Source organism: Leucoraja erinacea, chromosome 28, assembly GCF_028641065.1.
Source record: "Leucoraja erinacea ecotype New England chromosome 28, Leri_hhj_1, whole genome shotgun sequence".
Lineage (NCBI taxonomy): Eukaryota > Metazoa > Chordata > Chondrichthyes > Rajiformes > Rajidae > Leucoraja > Leucoraja erinaceus.
Genome location: NC_073404.1, coordinates 8,272,560 through 8,293,517, shown reverse-complemented (window position 1 = coordinate 8,293,517; position 20,958 = coordinate 8,272,560). Strand labels below are relative to the sequence as shown.

The 20,958-nt window shown below is 45.6% G+C and overlaps 2 protein-coding genes across 2 annotated transcripts in view; one reads left to right on the top strand and one right to left on the bottom strand.

Moving 5' to 3' along the window:
• The window catches only part of LOC129710561 (aldehyde dehydrogenase family 3 member A2-like), a 32,630-nt gene extending 30,813 nt beyond the window's left edge, over positions 1-1,817 (bottom strand). The window contains exon 1 of the mRNA XM_055657645.1: positions 1,479-1,817. The gene's annotated coding sequence lies outside the window, so the exon portion shown is untranslated. The remainder of the gene's footprint in view (positions 1-1,478) is intronic.
• A 426-nt stretch (positions 1,818-2,243) lies between these two features.
• The window catches only part of nle1 (notchless homolog 1 (Drosophila)), a 34,723-nt gene continuing 16,008 nt past the window's right edge, over positions 2,244-20,958 (top strand). Inside the window, exons 1-6 of the mRNA XM_055657644.1 lie at positions 2,244-2,390; positions 11,483-11,635; positions 12,430-12,647; positions 13,870-13,949; positions 17,212-17,288; positions 19,162-19,259. Of these exons, the coding sequence (XP_055513619.1) occupies positions 11,501-11,635; positions 12,430-12,647; positions 13,870-13,949; positions 17,212-17,288; positions 19,162-19,259 (608 nt within the window). The 5' untranslated portion in view covers positions 2,244-2,390; positions 11,483-11,500. The remainder of the gene's footprint in view (positions 2,391-11,482; positions 11,636-12,429; positions 12,648-13,869; positions 13,950-17,211; positions 17,289-19,161; positions 19,260-20,958) is intronic.

Below are 20,958 nucleotides of genomic sequence, written 5' to 3'. Positions count from 1 at the left end.
AGCTACTTTGGGACCGGCTGCGGGCTCCATAGATGTGGCCACTCAGCGAGTCCACCTTGGCCAGCACGCCTTTCTGGATCGCCGTGGTGATGATGGTGGGGAGCAGCACTGCCTTGCACGCCGCCCGGGCCACCTTTAGCACCCCCATAGCGCTGGCTCCGTCAGTCTGTCCACTCGCCCGCTGCAACACCGGCCGGCCGACAGTCCGACCGACTCCTCGCAGCACTCACCAGCCGTCCAACCACTCGCAGCACCCACCGGCCTACCAAATGCCCGACCGATCCTTCACAGCACTCACAGGCCTACCGACAGCCCGACCGACCCCTCGCAGCATCCACTGGCAGGCCGACAGCCTGACCGACCCCTCGCAACACTCACCGGCCTAACAACTGCCCGACCGACCCTTCGCAGCACTCACCAGTGGACCAACAGCCCAACCGACCTTCCACAGCATCCATCGGCCTACCGACCGACTGACCCTGACCGTAGTTGTACATTTGTTATTTATCATTTTTATTTAACAGTTCACATCATAACTTTATATAGATAAATCAATTGAAAAACAAAATGATCAGCAAGGTTAGCATTACCTATTCCTAGGAAACCTTGTTATTGTTTTGATGTAATGAGGAGGCAGGGTCCTCGCTGCCTAGCAACCATAAAACAAAGCGCGAGATTGGTTACTTTATGTCTGACCTCAATGTCAAAAGTGCATTGATTGGACAATTACTACTCGAAAAATTGGGAGTTTTTCTCATATTTAAACAAAATGTGCGGGTTTTGGTCTTTACAAGTTTCTGGTATGATTTATATAATATTTTTACACAATATGTTAAAAATTCAGGTAGTTCCATGAGTTGGGTCACGAACCTGAACGAAAAAGCTCCTCGGCCCACAGCCTACACCTAGCAACACTTCTTCACCGACTTCATGGTCACACGCTTCCCTTCATACACTTTCCCAGGAGATGCATGTCCCTCCACCCGCACTACCTGGACTGCAAGACCCACTGTGCACCCTCCCCCGGGCATGCATGCCCCTTCTTACACACGCCCCCTGGGCTGCATGATCCTTCATCCTCCCAAGTTTGCTGCTATGTGCATCTTCCTTGGTATGGATGACGCTCTGTGCACCCTCCACTTGCTGCAACCTTCCCTCCCATGAGTTGGATGCCCCCTCAGTGCAACCCACCCCCACATTGCGGGACTGGGTGCCCGTTATGCTTCCTCCCCGGGTTGCAAAACCCTTCATGAACCATTGCCGGGGTTGGATACCATCCCCGGCTGGGCGGCAAATTTTGAGATCGCCATCCGTAAATCTATCGTTCTCAGTCCGAGTAGAAATCCTCCCCTTTTACTCTCGTCTGTTTCATGGACATAATGTTGCAAAGTGTTTGCATGCATGCACAATCTTAGAAGAAACCTATTGTCAACACGGTTACTACGGGTTTGCGCCTGCTTGTTGCTTCGCCTACTCACGTCACGGCTTTGTATTCACTGTTGATCTGGAGCACAATCGCTTCTTCACATCAACAAACAGCTCACTGGAAGAACTCAAGCAGCAAGTGAAAGCCGACGTCTCTGGTCAACACCCTGCATCAAGACCGCTTCTTCAACACGACCGGGAATTAAATACAACGTTGTATTTCGTTTAGCTTTTCTGCGTGATCGGCGTTCCGTTAACTATCGTCAACATTGACTCACTATCTCACTATCTCACTCTCTCACTCGCTCCAGCGCCAACGCACTGACGTCGCTCTGTTTGCAAAACGCAGCTCAGCAGCTTTCGAGTGGAATTTCGCAAGTTCACAAACTCTTGTGATCCTCCCGGCCTCTGGGGGGGAGGAGGAGGGCGCTGCAGGCGATACTCCCATTCCCGGCCTCGGGGAGGGGGGGCGCTGCAGGCGATACTCCCATTCCCGGCCTCAGGGGCAAAGATACCAGAGGAGCTCATCTTTGCTCAGGAGTGGGCGCTGTGACGTCGCTCCCATTCCCGGCCGCGGGTGGGCGCTGCAGGCGATACTCCCATTCCCGGCCTCAGGAGGGGGCGCTGTGACGTCGCTCCCATTCCCAGCCGCGGGTGGGCGCTGTGACGTCGCTCCCATTCCCAGCCGCGGGTGGGCGCTGTGACGTCGCTCCCATTCCCAGCCGCGGGTGGGCGCTGTGACGTCGCTCCCATTCCCAGCCGCGGGTGGGCGCCGCGACGTCGCTGCTGGCGGGGCGGCACGGCACACCCTCCGCCGGCCACAGGTGGCGCTGCTGGCGGGGCGGGGCGGCACACCCTCCGCCGGCCGCAGGTGGCGCTGCAGGCGCCGCTCTCTCTCTCTCTCTCTCCCGGCCGTCCGCGTGGAGACGCTTCCTCGGCCGAACATCGATCGCGGCGACTCTCGGGTCAGTAACCGGGGCCGAGGCGGGTAGAGCCGGGGTTGGGGTGTACGTCAGGTGCCCTTTAACTTCGGGCCCGGGCTTCAGTCTGTGCTGGCGCCTTACAGGCCGTGCCTCGGGGCCGGTGCCCGCTACTCGTTGACAGACCCAGGGCAGCGGGCTGAGGGGGGCGGGCCGGGCCGGGGATCGGGCCTTGGTCCTAGACCTGGTCCTGGGTCTCTTCAGCCCGTGTAGTGCATTACATAAATCACCGAGCAGGGGGTCGGAATGAGTCCGGGGCTTGCGCTCTGTAACCAGCCCTTCCACCTGGGTCTCGACCGAAACGTCACCCATTTCTTCTCTCCAGAAATGTTGCCTGTCCCGCTGAGTTATACTCCAGCATGTTGTGTCTATCCTCCATCTGCAGACTGGGCCAGGCGTCCGAGCTCCACAGGCAGGGTCCTCTCTTTGCATCAACTATTAAGTAACTCGCATCTCTCGTTATGCTTTAAATGCGCTTTGACTTTTGAGGGGCTGGATCAATGTCTGTGGGGACGCTTTGCCTTCACCAAGTCCCTTTGGCGTAGAGTGAAATCCGGCAAGTGTAACTTTAACTTTCAAAGGGTTACGTGTTCAGCTGCAATAGTATACGAGTCATCTTTGCTTCCCCCTCCGCCCCCCCCCCCCCCATTGCAACTTTTTCTCTTTGCCAAATTACCCCAACTTTACCTCTTCTTGAGACTTGGGTACGTGGATGGACAAGATGTTGGCCTCCCTTTCTGTTCTTCAAAGTGGACAGTAAACACCTGATGAGACTATTATAATTGAGGTCAAATCAGTCCTCGTATGTATAGGCTTTCCAATAGTTGTTCGACAGAGATTAGAAGTCAGATCCTAAGTAGACAAAAAATGCTGGAGAAACTCAGCGGGTAAGGCAGCATCTAAGGAGAAAAGGAGTAGGTGATGTTTCGGGTCGAGGCCCTTCTTCAGACTGATGTCAGATCCTGATTACTTTGCCAAGGTAGTTGGCAATCTTGCTTCATGTTACGTATAGGAAGGAACTGCAGATGCTGGTTTAAATTGAAGAAAGACACAAAATACTGGAGTAACTCAGCAGGACAGGGACATCTCTGGAGAGAAAGAATGGGTAAAGGGTCTCGACCCGAAACATTACCCATTCCTTCTTTCCAGAGATGCTGTCTGTCCCGCTGAGTTACTTCATGTTTTACCTGTTTAGCTGAGATGGTTGACTTTGTACAGCTTTGACCACCCGCTCAGACTGGTTTAACAGCTGTGGGGCGGCACAGTGGAGCAGTGGCAGAGTTGCTGCCTTACAGCGCAGAGACACTGGTTTAATCATGACATTGTGTGCTGTCTCTACAGAGTTTGTACGTTCTCACTGTGACCTCGTGGGTTTTCTCCGGGTGCTCTGGTTTCTTCCCACGCTCCTAGTGTGTAGGATATTGCTAGTGTACAGGGATTGCTGGTCAGTGTGGATTCCATGGGCCGAAGGATTTGTTTCTGCACTGTACTTCAAAAGTTTAAACCTTGGTAGCAAACCGGTGAATCTAGTCAAATCAAATTCATTGTATTATGCACTAGTACGGTGAGGTAAAGGTACAGTAAAAATCTTGCTTGCAGCAGCATCACTGGTACACAGATTCAGACACCACAAAAAACATAATGTTTTTCCCACTGAGAGTAGGGAAGATTCAAACAAGGGAACATGACTTGAGAATTAAGGGACTGAAGTTTAGGGGTAACATGAGGGGGAACTTTACTCAGAGAGTGGTGGCTGTGTGGAATGAGCTTCCAGTGAAGGTGGTGGAGGCAGGTTCGTTTTTATAATTTAAAAATAAATTGGATAGTTATATGGACGGGAAGGGAATGGAAGGTTATGGTCTGAGCGCAGGTATATGGAACTAGGGGAGAATATGTGTTCGGCACGGACTAGAAGGGTCGAGATGGCCTGTTTTTGTGCTGTAATTGTTATATGGTTATAAGTGTCGGGAGGAACTGCAGTTGCTGGTTTAATCCGAAGATAGACACATAAAGCTGGACTACCTCAGTGGGACAGGCAGCATCTCTGGAGCGAAGGAATGGGTGACGTTTGGGTCGAGACCCTTCGTAAGTGTACGTATAAGCTGTATGCAGTAAACCCTTGTTTTAACGGGTTTACTGCCCACTCCACCCCCAGCTTGCCCCTCCGCCCGTCCGGCCGCTTACACCCCCAGCTCGCTAGTGCAACAGCGAGATCTTCACCCACTGCACGGTCCGATTGATGCAGCTATTGTTGCAGCTCATGTTGTACTGAACCAGGGGTCAGCGCGTTCTTCAGACCGCCATCACTGACGGGACGGGCTCCCTTCCCTCTCACCAGCTGCCCCTTCTTACTGTTTGCCATTGTTTTGCTGCTCTCTGCTCCACCACCGCTGTATCCTCCTTATCGCTTGAAAGATATCAACGACTGTGATGGAGAAAGCATTGGTGGAGCAGAGAGGGATGAACAGGACAGGGCAGCTGGTGAGAGACTAGGGGGCCCCGCGGTGAGTGAGCATGTCTAGTCACTGAAAGCGACCTGAAGAAAGAGCTGACAGCCAGGGACTACAACGTGAGCGGCAATAACAACCACAACAACTGGACCGCGTTGTCGCTGGTGAAGAGGGTTTGCTGGTGCAGACGAGTGGCATTTGTGTCTAGTTTTGAGATGAAATCACACACAGTGCTGGAGTAACTCAGCTGACTGAATCAGTCTGAAGAAGGGTCCCGATGTCGTCTATCCATGTTCTCCAGAGATGCTGCTTGACCCTTTGAGTTACATCAGCACTTTGGATATAATTCAAACTAAGAACTGCAGGTGGTGGTTAGTACACAAAAGGTCACAATGATAATACCTTACTCGGATAGAGCGGACAATCAGCAATAACAGACACCATTCCCCCCATCACCCCTCCCCGTGGTCCGATACTTTGAAGATTTACTGTATCTTGACCGTCTCTCCAAGACACAGGTTGGAAGGTTAATTGGCTGCTGTAAATTGTCTCTACATTGTTTGTGGCTGGTAGACTGGAGGGGAGCTGATGAGAATATGGGGAGTAAACGATGGGATTGTAGATAAGTGGTTGATGGCCAATGCGCACTCGGTGGGCTGAAGGGCCTGTTTCCGCACTGTATCTCTATGAGGCGCTGACTATGATAAATCTGCCATCCTTGACCTTCTGGTCGATAACCAACCCCCAACTCATTGATGTAGGTGGTTCTTAACTGCTTTCTCAGATTTAGACTTTAGAGGTATAGCTTGAAAACAGGCCCTTTGGCCCACTGAGTCCATGCCGATCAACGATCACACCGTACACTAGCACTATCATACACAGTAGGGACAATTTACAATGTTTTTAACCAAAAAAAATGTAATCCACAAACCTGTACATCTTTGGAGTGTGGGAGAAAAACCTGAGCACCCTGAGAAAACCCATGCAGACACAAGGAGAACGTACAAACTCCATACAGACAGTGCCCGTGGTCAGGATTGCACCCGGATTTCTGGCCTGTAAAGCAGCAACTCTACTGCTGCACCACTCCTGTCTGTTTCAGCAACCATTGTTTTAGCAAATCTCTTTGTAGCTCTGCTTGAAACCTTTGTGTGACGAACTGTCTCGCCGTCTCACTCCGTGAAAGCCTCTTCACCAACGGTAGAGTGTAAATGAAAACTTGCACATGGATGGGAAGGTGCGGCAGCATCAACGTTTAATGAATGGGTTTCCCAGAACGGAGCACTGGTTGATCACATGAATGGAATGGTCCCCTACTGTGCTGATTAGCCAACCGTTCACCTTGGATGATAATTAACCTGCTGGACCTGAAGAGGAGCAGGAGTAGGCCATAGAAACCGATCCACTGGTCAATATCACGGATGATCGAATCTTGACCTGGGGTGTGTAAGAAGGAACTGCAGATGCTGGTTTCTTAACCTGGCTTCTCTTTTCGTCTGAAGAAGGGTTTCGGCCCGAAACGTTGCCTATTTCCTTCGCCCCATAGATGCTGCTGCACCCGCTGAGTTTCTCCAGCTTTTTTGTGTACCTTCGATTTTCCAGCATCTGCAGTTCCTTCTTAAACACTTCTCTTTTCATGTGTCTGATTCTCTCTCATCTACAAATCTGTCTCTCGTAGCCTTAGATACATTCTGTGACTCTCCACATTTTTCTAGGATAGAATGTCAAAGATTTAGCGCTCTCATATGGAAGAAATATTTCCGCAAGTCTGTCTGATGGGCACCCCTTTATTCTAAAACTGTGACCCCCCCTCCCCGTTCCAGATTCCTTTGCAAGGGAAAACATCCTTGCAGTATCAACCCTGTGAAGCCGCCTCAGGTTCCTATACGTTTCAATAACATCAGTACTCCTCAACTCCAGTGGCTGTACACCCATTTTTGCAGAGTTTCATATCTTGTTGCCAAATGGGAAATGTCAGTGAGCTGGGACTACATGTAGATAGTAATGAAACAAAATAGCTCGAAGCACTCAGCCAGTAAGGCCACATCCGTGCAAAGAAAAGCAGTTAAGGTTTGAGGTGTTTTGAAAATATTCAGTTATGTCCAGCGATCAGTCTTAAATTCAGGAACTGTCTGTGTTTGTACATGATTTATTTTGTTATGATCTGAAAATGTGGCTTGAAGAAGTAACCACAGGAGTTCTTTGAAATAACCTTTTGGTGCTTCCCTTTCCATGAGATCATGGAACATACTTCTAAAGACACATTGATATCGGGGCTACCACAGACTGATCCACATGTGCATACACCCACTAGTTTCATCCAAACCAGTCTGCTCCTTCCTGCCCTGGTTATTCCTGTCCTGACCTTCTCTGGTTTGACCTTAACCACCATTCACCTCAATCTCTCCCTATGATAGTGCGTCTCGTCCGTCTCTGCTGTGTACCACTAAGTTCTCGTTATTGAAATAAAATAGAACATCCACCTTGGGGACATGATACCTATAGTATATCCAAGACTCTGTTACAACATGGCACATTATATCAAAGTCGCACTACTGACATTAATAGATCTATGTAAGTATCAAGGGCATAAGTGAAACAAGCAGAATTAGGTCATTCAACCCATCGAGTCTACTCCGCCGTTCAATCATGGCTGATCTATCTCTCCCTCCTAACCCCATTTTCCTGCCTCATCCCCATAAACCCCTGACAGCCGTACTAATCAATCTCTGCCATAAAAATATCCATTGACGGCCTCCACAGTCTTCTGTGCCAATTAATTCCACAGATTTGCCACTTCTGATTAAAGAAATTCCTCCTCATCTCCTTCCTGAAGGAACCTTCTTTAATTCTGAGGCTATGACCTCTGGTTCTGGACTCTCCCACTAGTGGAAGCATCCTCTACATCCACTCTATCCAAGACTTTCAATATTCATGTTTCAATGAGTGGGGCAGGAAGAACCAGGGCAGGAAGGAGCAGATGGGTTTGGATGGAACTAGTGTGTGGATCATGTGGATCAGTCTGTGGTAGCCCCAATATCAATGTGTCTTTAGAACCATATTCCATGATCTCATGCATTGGAAAGCACCTCTGAAAGACCTATTACAGGTGCTTTTTCATGCCATGACTTCAGACCATGCCAAAAGAAATTATGTACAAACACAAAGTCATCCCTCCCAAGGGAACTTCAGTGTCTCTGGAATTGTACTGGAGAAAGACTGAGTGTGTGTTGGATCCATAGACCAGAGAGCATCAGTGTGTGGGGTCTGACCTCAGGCAGAGTCAGTGTATGTACACCTATCTTGTGTGGTGTAAAGGGGCTGTCCCACTGCGGCGACCTAATCTGCGAGTTTAGAAGAGTTTGCCCTCGACTCAAACTCGCAGCGTGGTCGACACGTGGTCCTATGAGGTCACCGTGAACTCTCCTTCATGCTCGAGGGAAGTTCCCGAACACTCGCAATCTCAGCTGGGTCGCGGAAAAATTTTCAGCATGTTAAACATTTTTCCGCGAGTAAAAATTGGTCGGCATGGTTCTTTTGAACTCGTAGTGCAGTTGAGTGCGGTCACTATGTAGTTACAGGCAGTCGAGGGCAGCCGTAGGCAATCTCCTTTGCTGACCGGGGATTTTAATTGGCTCATTGGAGTTTTCAGGACCCAGGAAAACCGACCGGTAAGTAACATGCCAGCTAAGTTGTCTGTCTTCTTAAAAGTGTCTCCACTCCTTCTCTCCCCTTCTCTTCCATTCTCCCCCCTTCACTCATCACCCCCCCCCCACCCCACCCGCACTCTCTAAAGGACTTACCGTATACTGTGCAGCCGTCTTTTACCTTCCTCTTCCTTCCGTGGGTGTGAATTTCAGACAGCGCTCCCCCGCTTTCCCTGGCCCCCGTCTTTGCGATGTGTTGTGTGTGTGTGTGCTGACGGTCGATCCAGCTCGCGGTTTTTCAGGCGAATGCCCTCGAGCTTGAAGGTCGAAGACACTCTTGTGAACTCGCGGATTAGGTCGCCGCAGTGGGACAGCCCCTTAAAGTTTCTTGGGTTTTATGTCTCCAATGTTCTCGGCATGTTCTCTATGCTCAGCTGCACCCCAGCCACCCCAGGGTCACAGCGACACAGTAAAAATTCCAGCCGAAAGTACCAGGTCTTTGTCAAAGTCAGTGTTGAGCAGAGATAATACATTACAGAAAAAGCTTTGCAATCCATCTCTGGGAATACAAAGTCTACCTGTAGGATGTAGCAATGAAGATCACTGAAGAGAATGAAATTAGGGGAAATGTGTTGAAACTTTTTTTTGTTCGCACTTGTGTATTAGTGTGTGAGCATCAGCAAAGTTGGTTTCTGAGCGAGTCTGTTGTGAGTTGAGGCCATGTTACAGAAATAGAACAGAGGTACAGATAACATTGGTGCTAAAGTGTGTTCCCCAAAACCCACATTATTTCAAGGTCAGACTTGGTCTAATTTTTACCTTTTAGACTTGCCCACAAATGAGAATATCACACCCACTTCTATCCCATTGAACCACTCTTCAAATTGAAAAAGGCCTTTTATCAGTTCACCTATTGGCATACCCTTTTCTGGAGACAAGAAGGCCAGCCTGTTGAAATCCAGGTCACAACGGCAGTACAGAAATATTAAAATAAAACAGATTGGTGGAAACACCAAACTCATAGGCAAGCATCTCGCAAAATAAAATGAAGTGCTTTCCGCGGCCCAGAGGAATCGCTATTGTCTCAGAATCAGAAGGGGGTGATTTCAAGTCCCATTACATGGACCGGAGCACAAAATCCGGGTTGTTGCAATATTGCAACGCAGCCGGAGATGCCATCTTTTAGATGCAATGCTATGGATATTGTTAGGGTGGGTGGGTTCTTAGCCAAGTCTTTGCGCCTCGGTTTGGTCTCGAGCACCGCAGAGGAGGGAAAGGTCAAGGTGACCAGTGGTGGTGCAGGGACTCATTGCTCAGGGGAATTGACTGGTGCTGCTCTGGCTGACAACCAGACTCCAGAATGGTACGTTGCCTTGGTCTGAATGGTCTGAAGAAGGGTCTCGACCCGAAACGTCACCCATTCCTTCTCTCCAGCCTGTCCTGCTGAGTTACTCCAGCATTCTGTGTCTACCTTCGATTTAAACCCGCTTCTGCAGTTCTTTCCTACACATGGTACGTTGCCTTCCTGGTGCCAGGATCAGGGATGACCAATCGGGTAGAGCATTGTGAAGGGGGAGGGAAGATTGCCAGGAATCACAGCGCAGGTTGGTACGAACACCAAAGATCGATAGGCCTTACCTCAACATAGAAACACAGAAATTAGGTGCAGGAGTAGGCCATTCGGCCCTTCGAGCCTGCACCGCCATTCAATATGATCATGGCTGATCATCCAACTCAGTATCCCGTACCTGCCTTCTCTCCATACCCCCTGATCCCCTTAGCCACAGGGGCCACATCTAACGCCCTCTTAAGTATAGCCAATGAACTGGCCTCAACTACCCTCTGTGGCTGAGAGAGTTCCAGAGATTCACCACTCTCTGTGTGAAAAAAGTTCTTCTCATCTCGGTTTTAAAGGATTTCCCCCTTATCCTTAAGCTGTGACCCCTTGTCCTGGACTTCCCTAACATCGGGAACAATCTTCCTGCATCTAGCCTGTCCAACCCTTAAGAATTTTGTAAGTTTCTATAAGATCCTCTCTCAATCTCCTAAATTCTAGAGCGTATAAACCAAGTCTATCCAGTCTTTCTTCATAAGACAGTCCTGACATCCCAGGAATCAGTCTGGTGAACCTTCTCTGCACTCCCTCTATGGCAATAATGTCCTTCCTCAGATTTGGAGACCAAAACTCTACGCTATACTCCAGGTGTGGTCTCACCAAGACCCTGTACAACTGCAGTAGAACCTCCCTGCTCCTATACTCAAATCCTATTTCTCCCAGTCCTCCGGTATGCTGCTTTTTCTGGTTAATTTGTACGCATCATCCTTCGCTTTGATACTATCCCAGATTTCCCTTGTTATCCATGGATGTACTACCTTCCCTGATTTATTCTTTTGCCAAACTGGGATGAACAATTTTTGTAGTTCATCCATGCAGTCTTTAAATGTCTTCCATTGCATATCCAATTCAAACCAGGAATGAGTAAATAGATCAGTTTCCAGAGTCATATGACACATTAGACCTTTTGGATTATTGTAGCTATGTTAGGTCTTCGGAAGAATATCTGATAGTCTGGCTAATTCCTTGTAGCCCTGTAATTTACCGCCACCTCCAATTTTTTGTGATTTATTTTGAAATTTTGGTTGGCATGAAGGACTTGATGTATGAATCAAAGACTCAATGTGCATGGACATTTATTGTGGTTGAGGCACACTGCTATACGCTGAGATCCTCATTGTTAAATAGTAGCGTTGAAGTGTGACCAAAAAATAAAGACAACAAAACATTGTGGAGAAATTTTGTAAATACACAAGATTTTAAAAAAAATCATTAGATATACTGTTAAACGAATTAATTAATATTTAAGTCCAGTATTTCTATTTTTGTCGATATCAGTTGGTTGTCAACATCACTGTCCGGTTTAAGCAAATAGTATTGATGTAGAGACTTACAAGTTTGATCATCTCCTGCTGTTTTTTCCAGCTCTTCCAGCATTTGACAATGAAGGAAGAAATTCAGCGACTGCTGGTGCAGTTCAAGGACGAGGGTGGCGCGGTCCTGGGGTCACCTTTCGATGTCCCCATTGACATAACACCGGACAAACTACAGCTTGTGTGCAATGTTCTGCTGCCCAAGGTAAACATGTCTGGAGTACGTGTACATGTCTAGCTCAGCCCTGGCCACCCTTCAAATGGGCACTGTGGTTTCAGTTGTTTAAAGAGAAAACAAAAGACTTGCATTTCTTTAGTGCCTTTTATATCTTTTTTAATAAAGTCCTGAGGTAATTCACAGCCAATAAACATTGTCAGGAATGTTTTTTGCTCAGTAAAATATTTTACTGAGCCTCAGTGATCTGAAATCCAAATCTTTAGAGAAGCTCAGAGCACCAATCCGATTAAGCCTGAGAAACTAAAGCAAATAAATCGCGTTTGAGATGATTGTTCTCATTAAAAGACTTACAGGATTACAATTTTGCCAAAAGAGCAAGATTGGATGTGAGGAGAGACTTATTTTCCTCAAATAATAGTGGATACGTGAACCAAGTTACCAGCTGGACATTGGGCACAGACACACTGATTCCTTTATATAAATGTAGGGCCAGTATCTGAATGAGGTGGAGGCCGTTTCCCAGAAAGGGAGAGTCTCAGGTGTCAGAGTCTCCTGGATAGTTTTAATCACCTAAGATGTATGCAGTGATATTCCCAGAGTTTTGTCCCTCTCAAATTGTCCTTTTATGAAAACTATTATTTCAAGGAAATCACCTTGTTTTTGTTGAGAGTTGACAAAATATCGGAAATTGTGTCAGTCAGGCTGGTTTATTAGAGTCTTTTACCACCATTCTTCTAGTAGTGTTATAAAAAAAACATGTTGGAATTGAACGGTGAAATGAACAGACTAAATGACTAAATCAAAGTTTCTTTTGCTTTCAGGATGATCCATTGCCTTTGGCATTTTACGTGAATGAGTCTGAAATAGTCACCTCGCTGGAGAAGACACTGCAAGATCAGCAAGTGGAGACAGAAAAGGTTATTGACATAATTTATCAGCCTCAAGCAGTGTTTCGGGTTCGGGCAGTGACACGATGCACAAGTTCTTTGGAAGGACATACTGAAGCTGTCATTTCTGTGGCTTTTAGCCCCTCCGGAAGGCAAGTCCTTTGAAAAACAAATCTGGATAAATTTTTGTTCTACTCCCTTTAATTCTATTGTAATTTACATGACACTTTCCACATTCTCAAAATGTCTGCCCCAAATTCTAAGACTATTTGGACAGGCACAGGCATGGACAGGTACCTGGATACCTGGATAAATTGGACAGGTACATGGATAGGACAGATTTAGAGGGACATGAGCTAAACGCGCAGGCAAGTGGGACATGTTGGTCGGTGTGGGCAAGTTTGGCCGAAGGGCCTGTTCCCAGACTGTATCACTCTATGAAAACCACCGGAGACAAGTTTAAAGTGAAGCATCAGGTTCCTCGTTGTTTGAGCTTTTTGGATTCCGAGAGAATCGAGAGGGGTGGTGCGAGTGTAGAGGTGAATGGTTACTTATTGCCACATGTACTGAGGCACAGTGAAAAGCTTTTGTTTGCTGCCATCAAGTCATATCAGATAATACCGTAAGGCTGTGCCACTGGAGATCCACTGAAAAATGCCAGAAAGTATTTAAATCTCTGTTATCATTTTTTATGTATGTTCTCTTTCATTTCCATACTGCAAACTATTTGAAGCGTATGTTGAAAATTTTGCTGTTTAGTTCCTGGTTTGAGCTTGTTTAGACTGCTTGGTGAACTTTTGCGGCTTTGTCAGCGCCAGCCACGTGGCGACACTTGCGCTCTGCCTAGGTGAGGTCTGTTACAAGATTTGTCTGCAGATTGTCTGCAAAACAAAGCATTTCATTCTACCTTGTGACAATAAAGGATCGTTGAATCATTGATGCTTGTGAGAATTCTTTGTTCTCCTAGCCTGACAATATTATGGTTGCTGGCCAATAGGGAGCACTGGAACAGTAAACAAAGGGTCAATGACATTGGGGTTGAACCACAGAGAGTGATAGATGTTTCAAGTGGCCACATGAATGGCATTGGTACTTTGTTAATATAATGCATTGACCTGACACAATGGAAGCAAAGAAACTCATGTTCTCATTGTGTTGTACTCCCTACATACATTTTATGAATACAATTTATTTTAGAAATATAAAAATAAAGATAGATCTTTATATCCAGCTTTCTTGGAGATTAGTAGCGAGCTGGTTTATTGTACAAAATGTGAGTTCTTTCTATTTAGCCTGCTTAGTTTCTTGTTAACTTTTATGTTATTGCTCATGTTTATTGTGTGAAGCACTGACCACATGTCCCTGACTTTAAAGGTACCTAGCAAGTGGATCAGGAGACACCACGGTGCGGTTCTGGGATCTGACGACAGAAACTCCACATTTCACAGCCAAAGGCAAGTTCACGCCGAATAGTTGAATGTTTTGTTTCTTGCACAAAATGCATTTCTCATCAGTCTTATTTAATCTGTGGTGCAAAACAACTTGAAAACAGGACGTAAACTGCCTCCTCACAGATTTGGATTTGCAAATATATTTTTAATTAATACAAGTGAGCAGGATCTAAGGAGACATTAGAAGGGAAAATGTTTCAATCCATTTCTATTAGAAATACATTTAATGGTCTTGATCCCACTCACAAAGTGTTTAAATTGGTTTCTTGATACATTTGTTCACAACTGTATTGCTGACCTGTGATTAACCTTTTTTAACAAAGAGTTTGCTTTATCTTTTTGATCACTTGTTCCAGCCGGACATAAAACTCCGTATGTTTGCACGCACACACATACACACACACTCACACACACTTCTGTATGTACACATGCATCCCTCTGTGCGTTGTTGCATTTGAACCGCTTTGTGTGTGCACATGAGCGCTCCGGGATAAAGGCACTAGCGCCTGTCGGCAAATGCATGCACGCACCCCTCTGTATACATGGACCCCTCTGTGTATATATGGATATACGTACACGCCTCTTGTGTGCCCATGCACGCACACACACCCACTATATATGCGCATACCCCATGTCTGTGTGAACACACATGCACGTGCAGACCTCTGGGTGTATGCGTGCTCTTCCCGCTCTGTGAGCGCGCACACGTCCCTCTGTGCACCGCACATACCCCTATGAGTATACATGTTCGCCCCTCTGTGTATGTTGGGACTTGTCATTTACTGACATGGGATGTGCCTAATTCTGGCCATGCCATCAATTCATGTTCATTCCCAATTGCCTGCTGCAATCCCTGCTCTGCAATAGGGGTTATCCCCCTCTCCAAACACCGAACGGTCCCCGTCCTCAACAGGTCTTACCTTTGTCCCCCTCCTTCACCCCACCTCAATGAATTCCACGCACACCACGACTTGGAGCGCTTCTACTACGTCGCCTAAGCCTCCGTCAGTTTTCTTCCATGGAAGGAGTCCTCTCCCCCCCCTGTGATGACCCTTACATCTGTTACGGGCTGTTACAACTCCTCGGGACACTCCTCCTACGTCCCCCTGGGACGTTCAAGACGTGCTCTTCCAAACCTCATCCACCCAGATTGTGTTTGAGATATCATGAAATTGTAAATTATATATCCTTGGTAGCTGATTGTGGAAGAAATAGAGAAACAATGGCAAGAGATGGCGCTCTTCCTCCACTTGGGGCTGAAGCAGGTTGTGGAGACAGAGCAAACTTCAGTCTGCTTCAAATGGTACTGCAGACAAGCTGAGAATACTTGGTGCGGTGAAAATGTTGAGTGTTTCATCCCCCAGCAATGACTTCACTGCAATGATTACAATATTCACAGGAAAAATAACATGAGTCTAGTTTAGAGATGCAGCGTGGCAACAGGCCCTTCGACCCAATGAGTCTGCACCGACCAGCGATCCCCGCACACTAGCACTATCTCACACACACGAGGGACAATTTACAATTATACCAAGCCAATTAACCTACAAACCTGTACATCTCTGGAGTGTGTGAGGAAATTGGTGCACCCGGAGAAAATCCACACAGGTCTCGGGGAGAATGTACAAACTACGTTCAGACAAGCACCTGTCGTCAGGACCGAACCCTGGTCTCTGTAAGGCATCAACTCTACTGCTGCACCACCATGCCGCACTTTTTAATTAATTAACTTGATTTGTTTGAAGCTGATTGTTGCGTCTTTGAGTCTGGTATGTCAACTGCAGCTCAGTGCAGAATTTAAAGCATTAAGTCGGGGTTGCAGTTTCACATCCTTCTTTGGGGACTCGAGTGCACAGCCTAAGCAACAAGCCGCTGCACCACAGATGGAGCATTGTACTGATGGAAATGCTGGCTTTTGACATGTCAAACACTTGCTCCAACTTCCCTCCCAGCCTCCCCTTATCATCCTGGGTGAATGCAGTAGTTATAGGAGCTGGGGAATCCAGAATGTATTCCCTCAGTCCACCCCAAAATGAAGGGTTATCTTGTCATCATCACCACTATACACTTGGTTCTGCATGTTCCCATAACATGAATTAAGTATAACACGAATGATGAATTAGAAATCATTATTTGTATTATGCGGACTGAATTGGTTTAAAATGATTATCATCGGTAACTAGAGAACCACTTATGTTACTTTGGAAATTTACAAACAGAAAAAAAGCTGTCTTGATATCAACAGTATAGGGAGACAAAAATTGGTTCCATTTGACCTCCCTCTAGCAATCAGATACCACAGTTTTTTTTAAACACAGTCTCTCAATTTCACCGCAGGAGGCCATTAATATTGACTAGTAATCACTTCTATTGATACTCGTACGACAACACTATTAAACAATGTAAAATATAGCCTTTAGTATTTTTAACAAAGCTGTTATAAAGGTCTATATTTTTGAAATTCCTGCAGGGAAATATAACTATCCTCTAACCACCTTTCTCGCCCATGGACACAGTTGTCTTTATAATGTGATTTTCTATAAACCTGCATTTCTTAAGAACACTATTATTGCATGATAGCAGAACCACATGTACCATTTGTGGCTGTGAAAAATGTGGTTATCACCGTTCCTAGATTGTAATGGTATCAACACTTAAAAGGAAATATCTTCAGCGGCTCAAAGCACTTAGGCATGTCCTGATGTTGTGACAGGTGGTTTGAAATTAAAATCCTTCCTTTCTGAATCGGATCTATCATAGTTAACCCTCGTTACCAACCTCGCTTCCCTTGGAACATTGCCATCCAAAGTGATAATTTGTAAATACTGAAGAGAGACACAAAATGCTGAAGAAAATCAATAGGTCAGGCAGCATCTCTGGAGAAAAGGAATAGGTGATGTTTTGGGCTGGAACCCTTCTTCACATCCTTTTGGCCTTATAATGGAGGTGTCAAGCAATATAAAATAGTGGAGTAAATTAATTTTGTCTATGCTAATGTCGGAAGAAATAACTTTCAAGACTTTGAACTGAGCATCTTTTTCATGCTAGCGGGCGGATTTTGGTTATGAAATTAACCTTTGCAACCTGTCTCACTTGAAAACAGCAAATGAAATGAAATCAAGTCCTTCCAACCAATAACTGACAGAAATCCTCAACAAATGACCATTAATAAAATAATAGTTCCATTTGTGTAATGTGTTATATGACTAATTCAGAGCTGGAGGAATAGTAATGTGCCTACAACTAATGTAATTTATTTCTTCAGGTCACAAGCACTGGGTATTGAGCATAGCTTGGTCTCCTGATGGTAAAAAGCTGGCATCTGGGTGCAAGAACAGTCAGGTATTTGCTTTGAAAACTCCACCTAACTTCTTTATACTTACCAAATATCAAGTTTGTTTGTTTATCTTCTGCATGTCTGAAAATGAAATAATAACTTTTGCGGCACAATACACTTTGGGACGTCGTGAGGTTGTGACAGAAGCTTTGAAATGAAATTCCCTCCTTTCTGAAACTTTTCTGTCATAGTTAACAATTGTTACCAACCTCAGTTCCCTTGGGACGTTGCCTTCCAAAGTAATGATGTATAAATACTGAATCCTTTTCCCAAATGATGAAGGTGTCTAGCGATTTAAAATAGAGAGGTAAATTAACTTTGTCCATGCTACTGTCTGAAGAAGTAACTTTCAGGACTTTAAATTAAGCATCTGCTTCATGCCAGCCGACTGACTTTGAGTACAACCCTGCCCCTCCATCTTTCCACATCAGATCAAGAGTGTTTAAATTCATATGTGTCTTTTTACAACACTGCACACAATAATGTGACAAAGGGGGTCAAATTTCAAATTCCTTCAAAAAAGTTCACAAGCTCTTTATTGGGTTCATGACTGACATAGTATCAACAAAAAATATAAGAAAAGATAGCATATTGATGGCAAGTTTCCGAAATGGCATCAGAATATACAAAGGTAGAGGAAAATGCTGGAGAAACTCATCGGGTGAGGCATCATCTATGGAGCGAAGGAAATAGTTATACACAAATACATTTTGAGTAACGGTTGTCACGTGGTGTCCACCAGTGACCTGGTTGGCACAGTAAGTGCATGTATTTCTTATTCCTTTCTATGTTCATGAATACCACATGGAATAATAAAATTGCAAACACCGTTTCCACTTCATTCGCCTGATCATGTAGCAGAATACTGCATCCATCTGAGTGGACATCGCAACGCGTGTTACACATCATACACACAAACGTACGTTGCAGTGTACACTCAAAGGTTTGGTGTCCCAGAAAACAAATGTTACATTATTAATGAAAACCAAACATTTTCACCAATGGGATCTAAACAGTACCTTACCTTATGGATCTGAGCTATATCGATGGCCGATGATTCGTCAGAAGGTTTGATTTGGGATGATTTTTTAGTAAGTTAAATGTCTCCGTAACGGTCGTTGTGGAGCTTCCGGAAGTTGACACGAGGGAATGAAGTTAGCGACTTGGTCCGTACGAAAGGTATACGAGAGACAGTGTGTTGCCAAATTGAAGTTTGGTTCAGTTTCTTAGTTTTGATGACCAATTTATGACCAAATTTATTTATTTTTATTGATTTTAAAAAGTTGGAAAATATATCGTAAACGGTCGTTGCGTTTTTGACACCACGATGTTTTTGATATATTAAATTGGAAAATTTAATTAACTCGCCCAAAAATCGCTACTGCCATAGGATACCTCGTTGGGTTTTTGAAAAGCATTAGCGGTTTGGAACCTCTAAATTTTACTTACCGTCATTAAATTTTGCCATTCCCCTCACCACGAATATGCTTAGAAAAACAGCTGTGCCTTTCAAAACTGCTGAACGGCATTTCTGTATTTATATCCACCTATCATTAGGCTTTGTTCCGACCACATCTCTTTCAGCTTCCTCCCCCCTACTCCATTCAGTGTGAGGAAGAGTCCTGACCCAAAATGTCACCTTTCCATGACTTCCAGAGATGCTGCCTGATCTGTTGAGTTACTCCAGTACGTTGTGTCTTTTTTTGTACGATGCACGAGGAAGAATTTAGCCTGCCAAACATTTCCTGTGTGGGCCAGCTGAAGTCTGGGGGATCTTTACACCAAATTACTTTTGATATGCTGTCAGTGTGTATTTTTTCATATGTAAGAAATCAAATGTTTTTCTGGTTAAATTCAACATTGCTTCTGTGATTTCAGATATTCATATGGGACCCCAGCACAGGGAAACAAATCGGGAAGGTTTTGACTGGACATTCCAAGTGGATCACGTATCTCTGCTGGGAGCCACTACATTTGTGAGTGAAATATTCATAAAGAGATCTCAGGCCATAGTCAGAGTGCCATAGAGTCGTATAGCGTAGAAATAGGCCATTCAGCCCACCGTGAATATGCTGACCATCATGTCTATCTGTGCTGATTCCATTTAACTTCCATATCCTGCTCACATGATCATTGAAGTATCTGTCCAGATGCCTCTTAAATGTTGTTATTGTTCCTACCTCCAACATCTGCTCTGCTGCTCTTTCCAGACAGCAATGACTCGTCCTGTGAAACATTTTATCTCTCTGTTCCCATTTGAAACCCTGCCTTCTCACCATAAACCAATGCTGTACAGCTCTTTAGACATCACTGATTGAGACACACTGATTGTGGTGGGGGGGGAGAGCGGAGGGGCGGAGGGAGGGAGGGGGAGGGAGGGAGATGAAAGCTAGGAGAGAGGAGTGGTAGAACAAAGCATGGCAGGTAATAGGTGGACACAGGCGAGGGGGAAATTAACTAGGGATTGGATGTAAGACCAGACTTGAAGGAGCATTCAAATCCTTGAAGGCTATAAGGTGGTGACTACGATGGATAGGGAGGAGTGAGATCAGGGTGTGATTTGAAAATGAAAATGAGCAGCTTATATTTTCTAAGCATCAGGGTTAGGGTTTTTCATTTAGACTAAGTCAACACAGTACACTGTCAGTGTGATCAATGTGAAACTGTGCCATGGGGACTCAATTCAAAATAAATTCATGGTTGAAAACCAGGCTTTTCCACAAAGATAGAGATGGAGACCTAAGTAACCACGTTTCTGCCGAACTAATCAACACTAAAACAAAAGTAACAGTGCCGTACACTTATATAGCACCGTTAAGATAGTGGTTCCTTTGATGGGATGGATTAAGCCATAAGCCTCAGGCACCACAGCTACTGGGTCCAGGGGGATGATTGGATTCAACCATGGAGTGTGAAGATTGGGGATGATCACATTGAATGGCGGTACTGGCTCGAAGGGCCAAATGGCCTACTCCTGCACCTAATGTCTATTGTCTATAAGATTGTGTGAGATGTCCTCACGTTGGGAGGGAGCAAATGGCCTGTGGCGGGAGAGTGGAAGGAGTTAGACGCGGTGGAGATACAGAAGCGTGAGGATTTGAGGGAGAGGTTGAGAAAAGGGAAAATCAGAGCAAGCCATAGTTTTTTTTTAAAAGAATATGGGTAGTGAGGGGTTGGAGGAGATGGTATGTGCAGGAGCTGGGGAGGTTTTACCAAAGTTTACTTTAGACTTTTTGACTTTAGAGGTTAGAGTTTAGAAATATAGTGCGGAAACAGGTCTTTCGGCTCGCTGAGTCCACGGCAACCAGCGATCACCCCGTACACTGACAGTAACCTACACACCAGGGGCAAATTACAATTTTAACAAAGGCAATTAATCTACAAACCTGGAATGTGGGAGGAAACCGGAGCACCTGGAGAAAACAAATGTCCAAAAAAGCACCAGCAGTGGCTGCCTCGCCAACAGTCTATCTGTCCCTTCCTTTTGTTGTTTGTTTGTAGTTTTTTAGCTTGTTTTATGTGGGGGGAGGGGGTTGGGGGAAACGTTCCAATCTCTTACTTGTGAGTTTTTTCCGTATCGTATCTCCGTCCGACAGCACATCTGGTTTTGTGAGCTTCATTGGAATGAAATTAAATTCAGCATTATTAAGAGCAAAACATTTGAAAGATGCATAT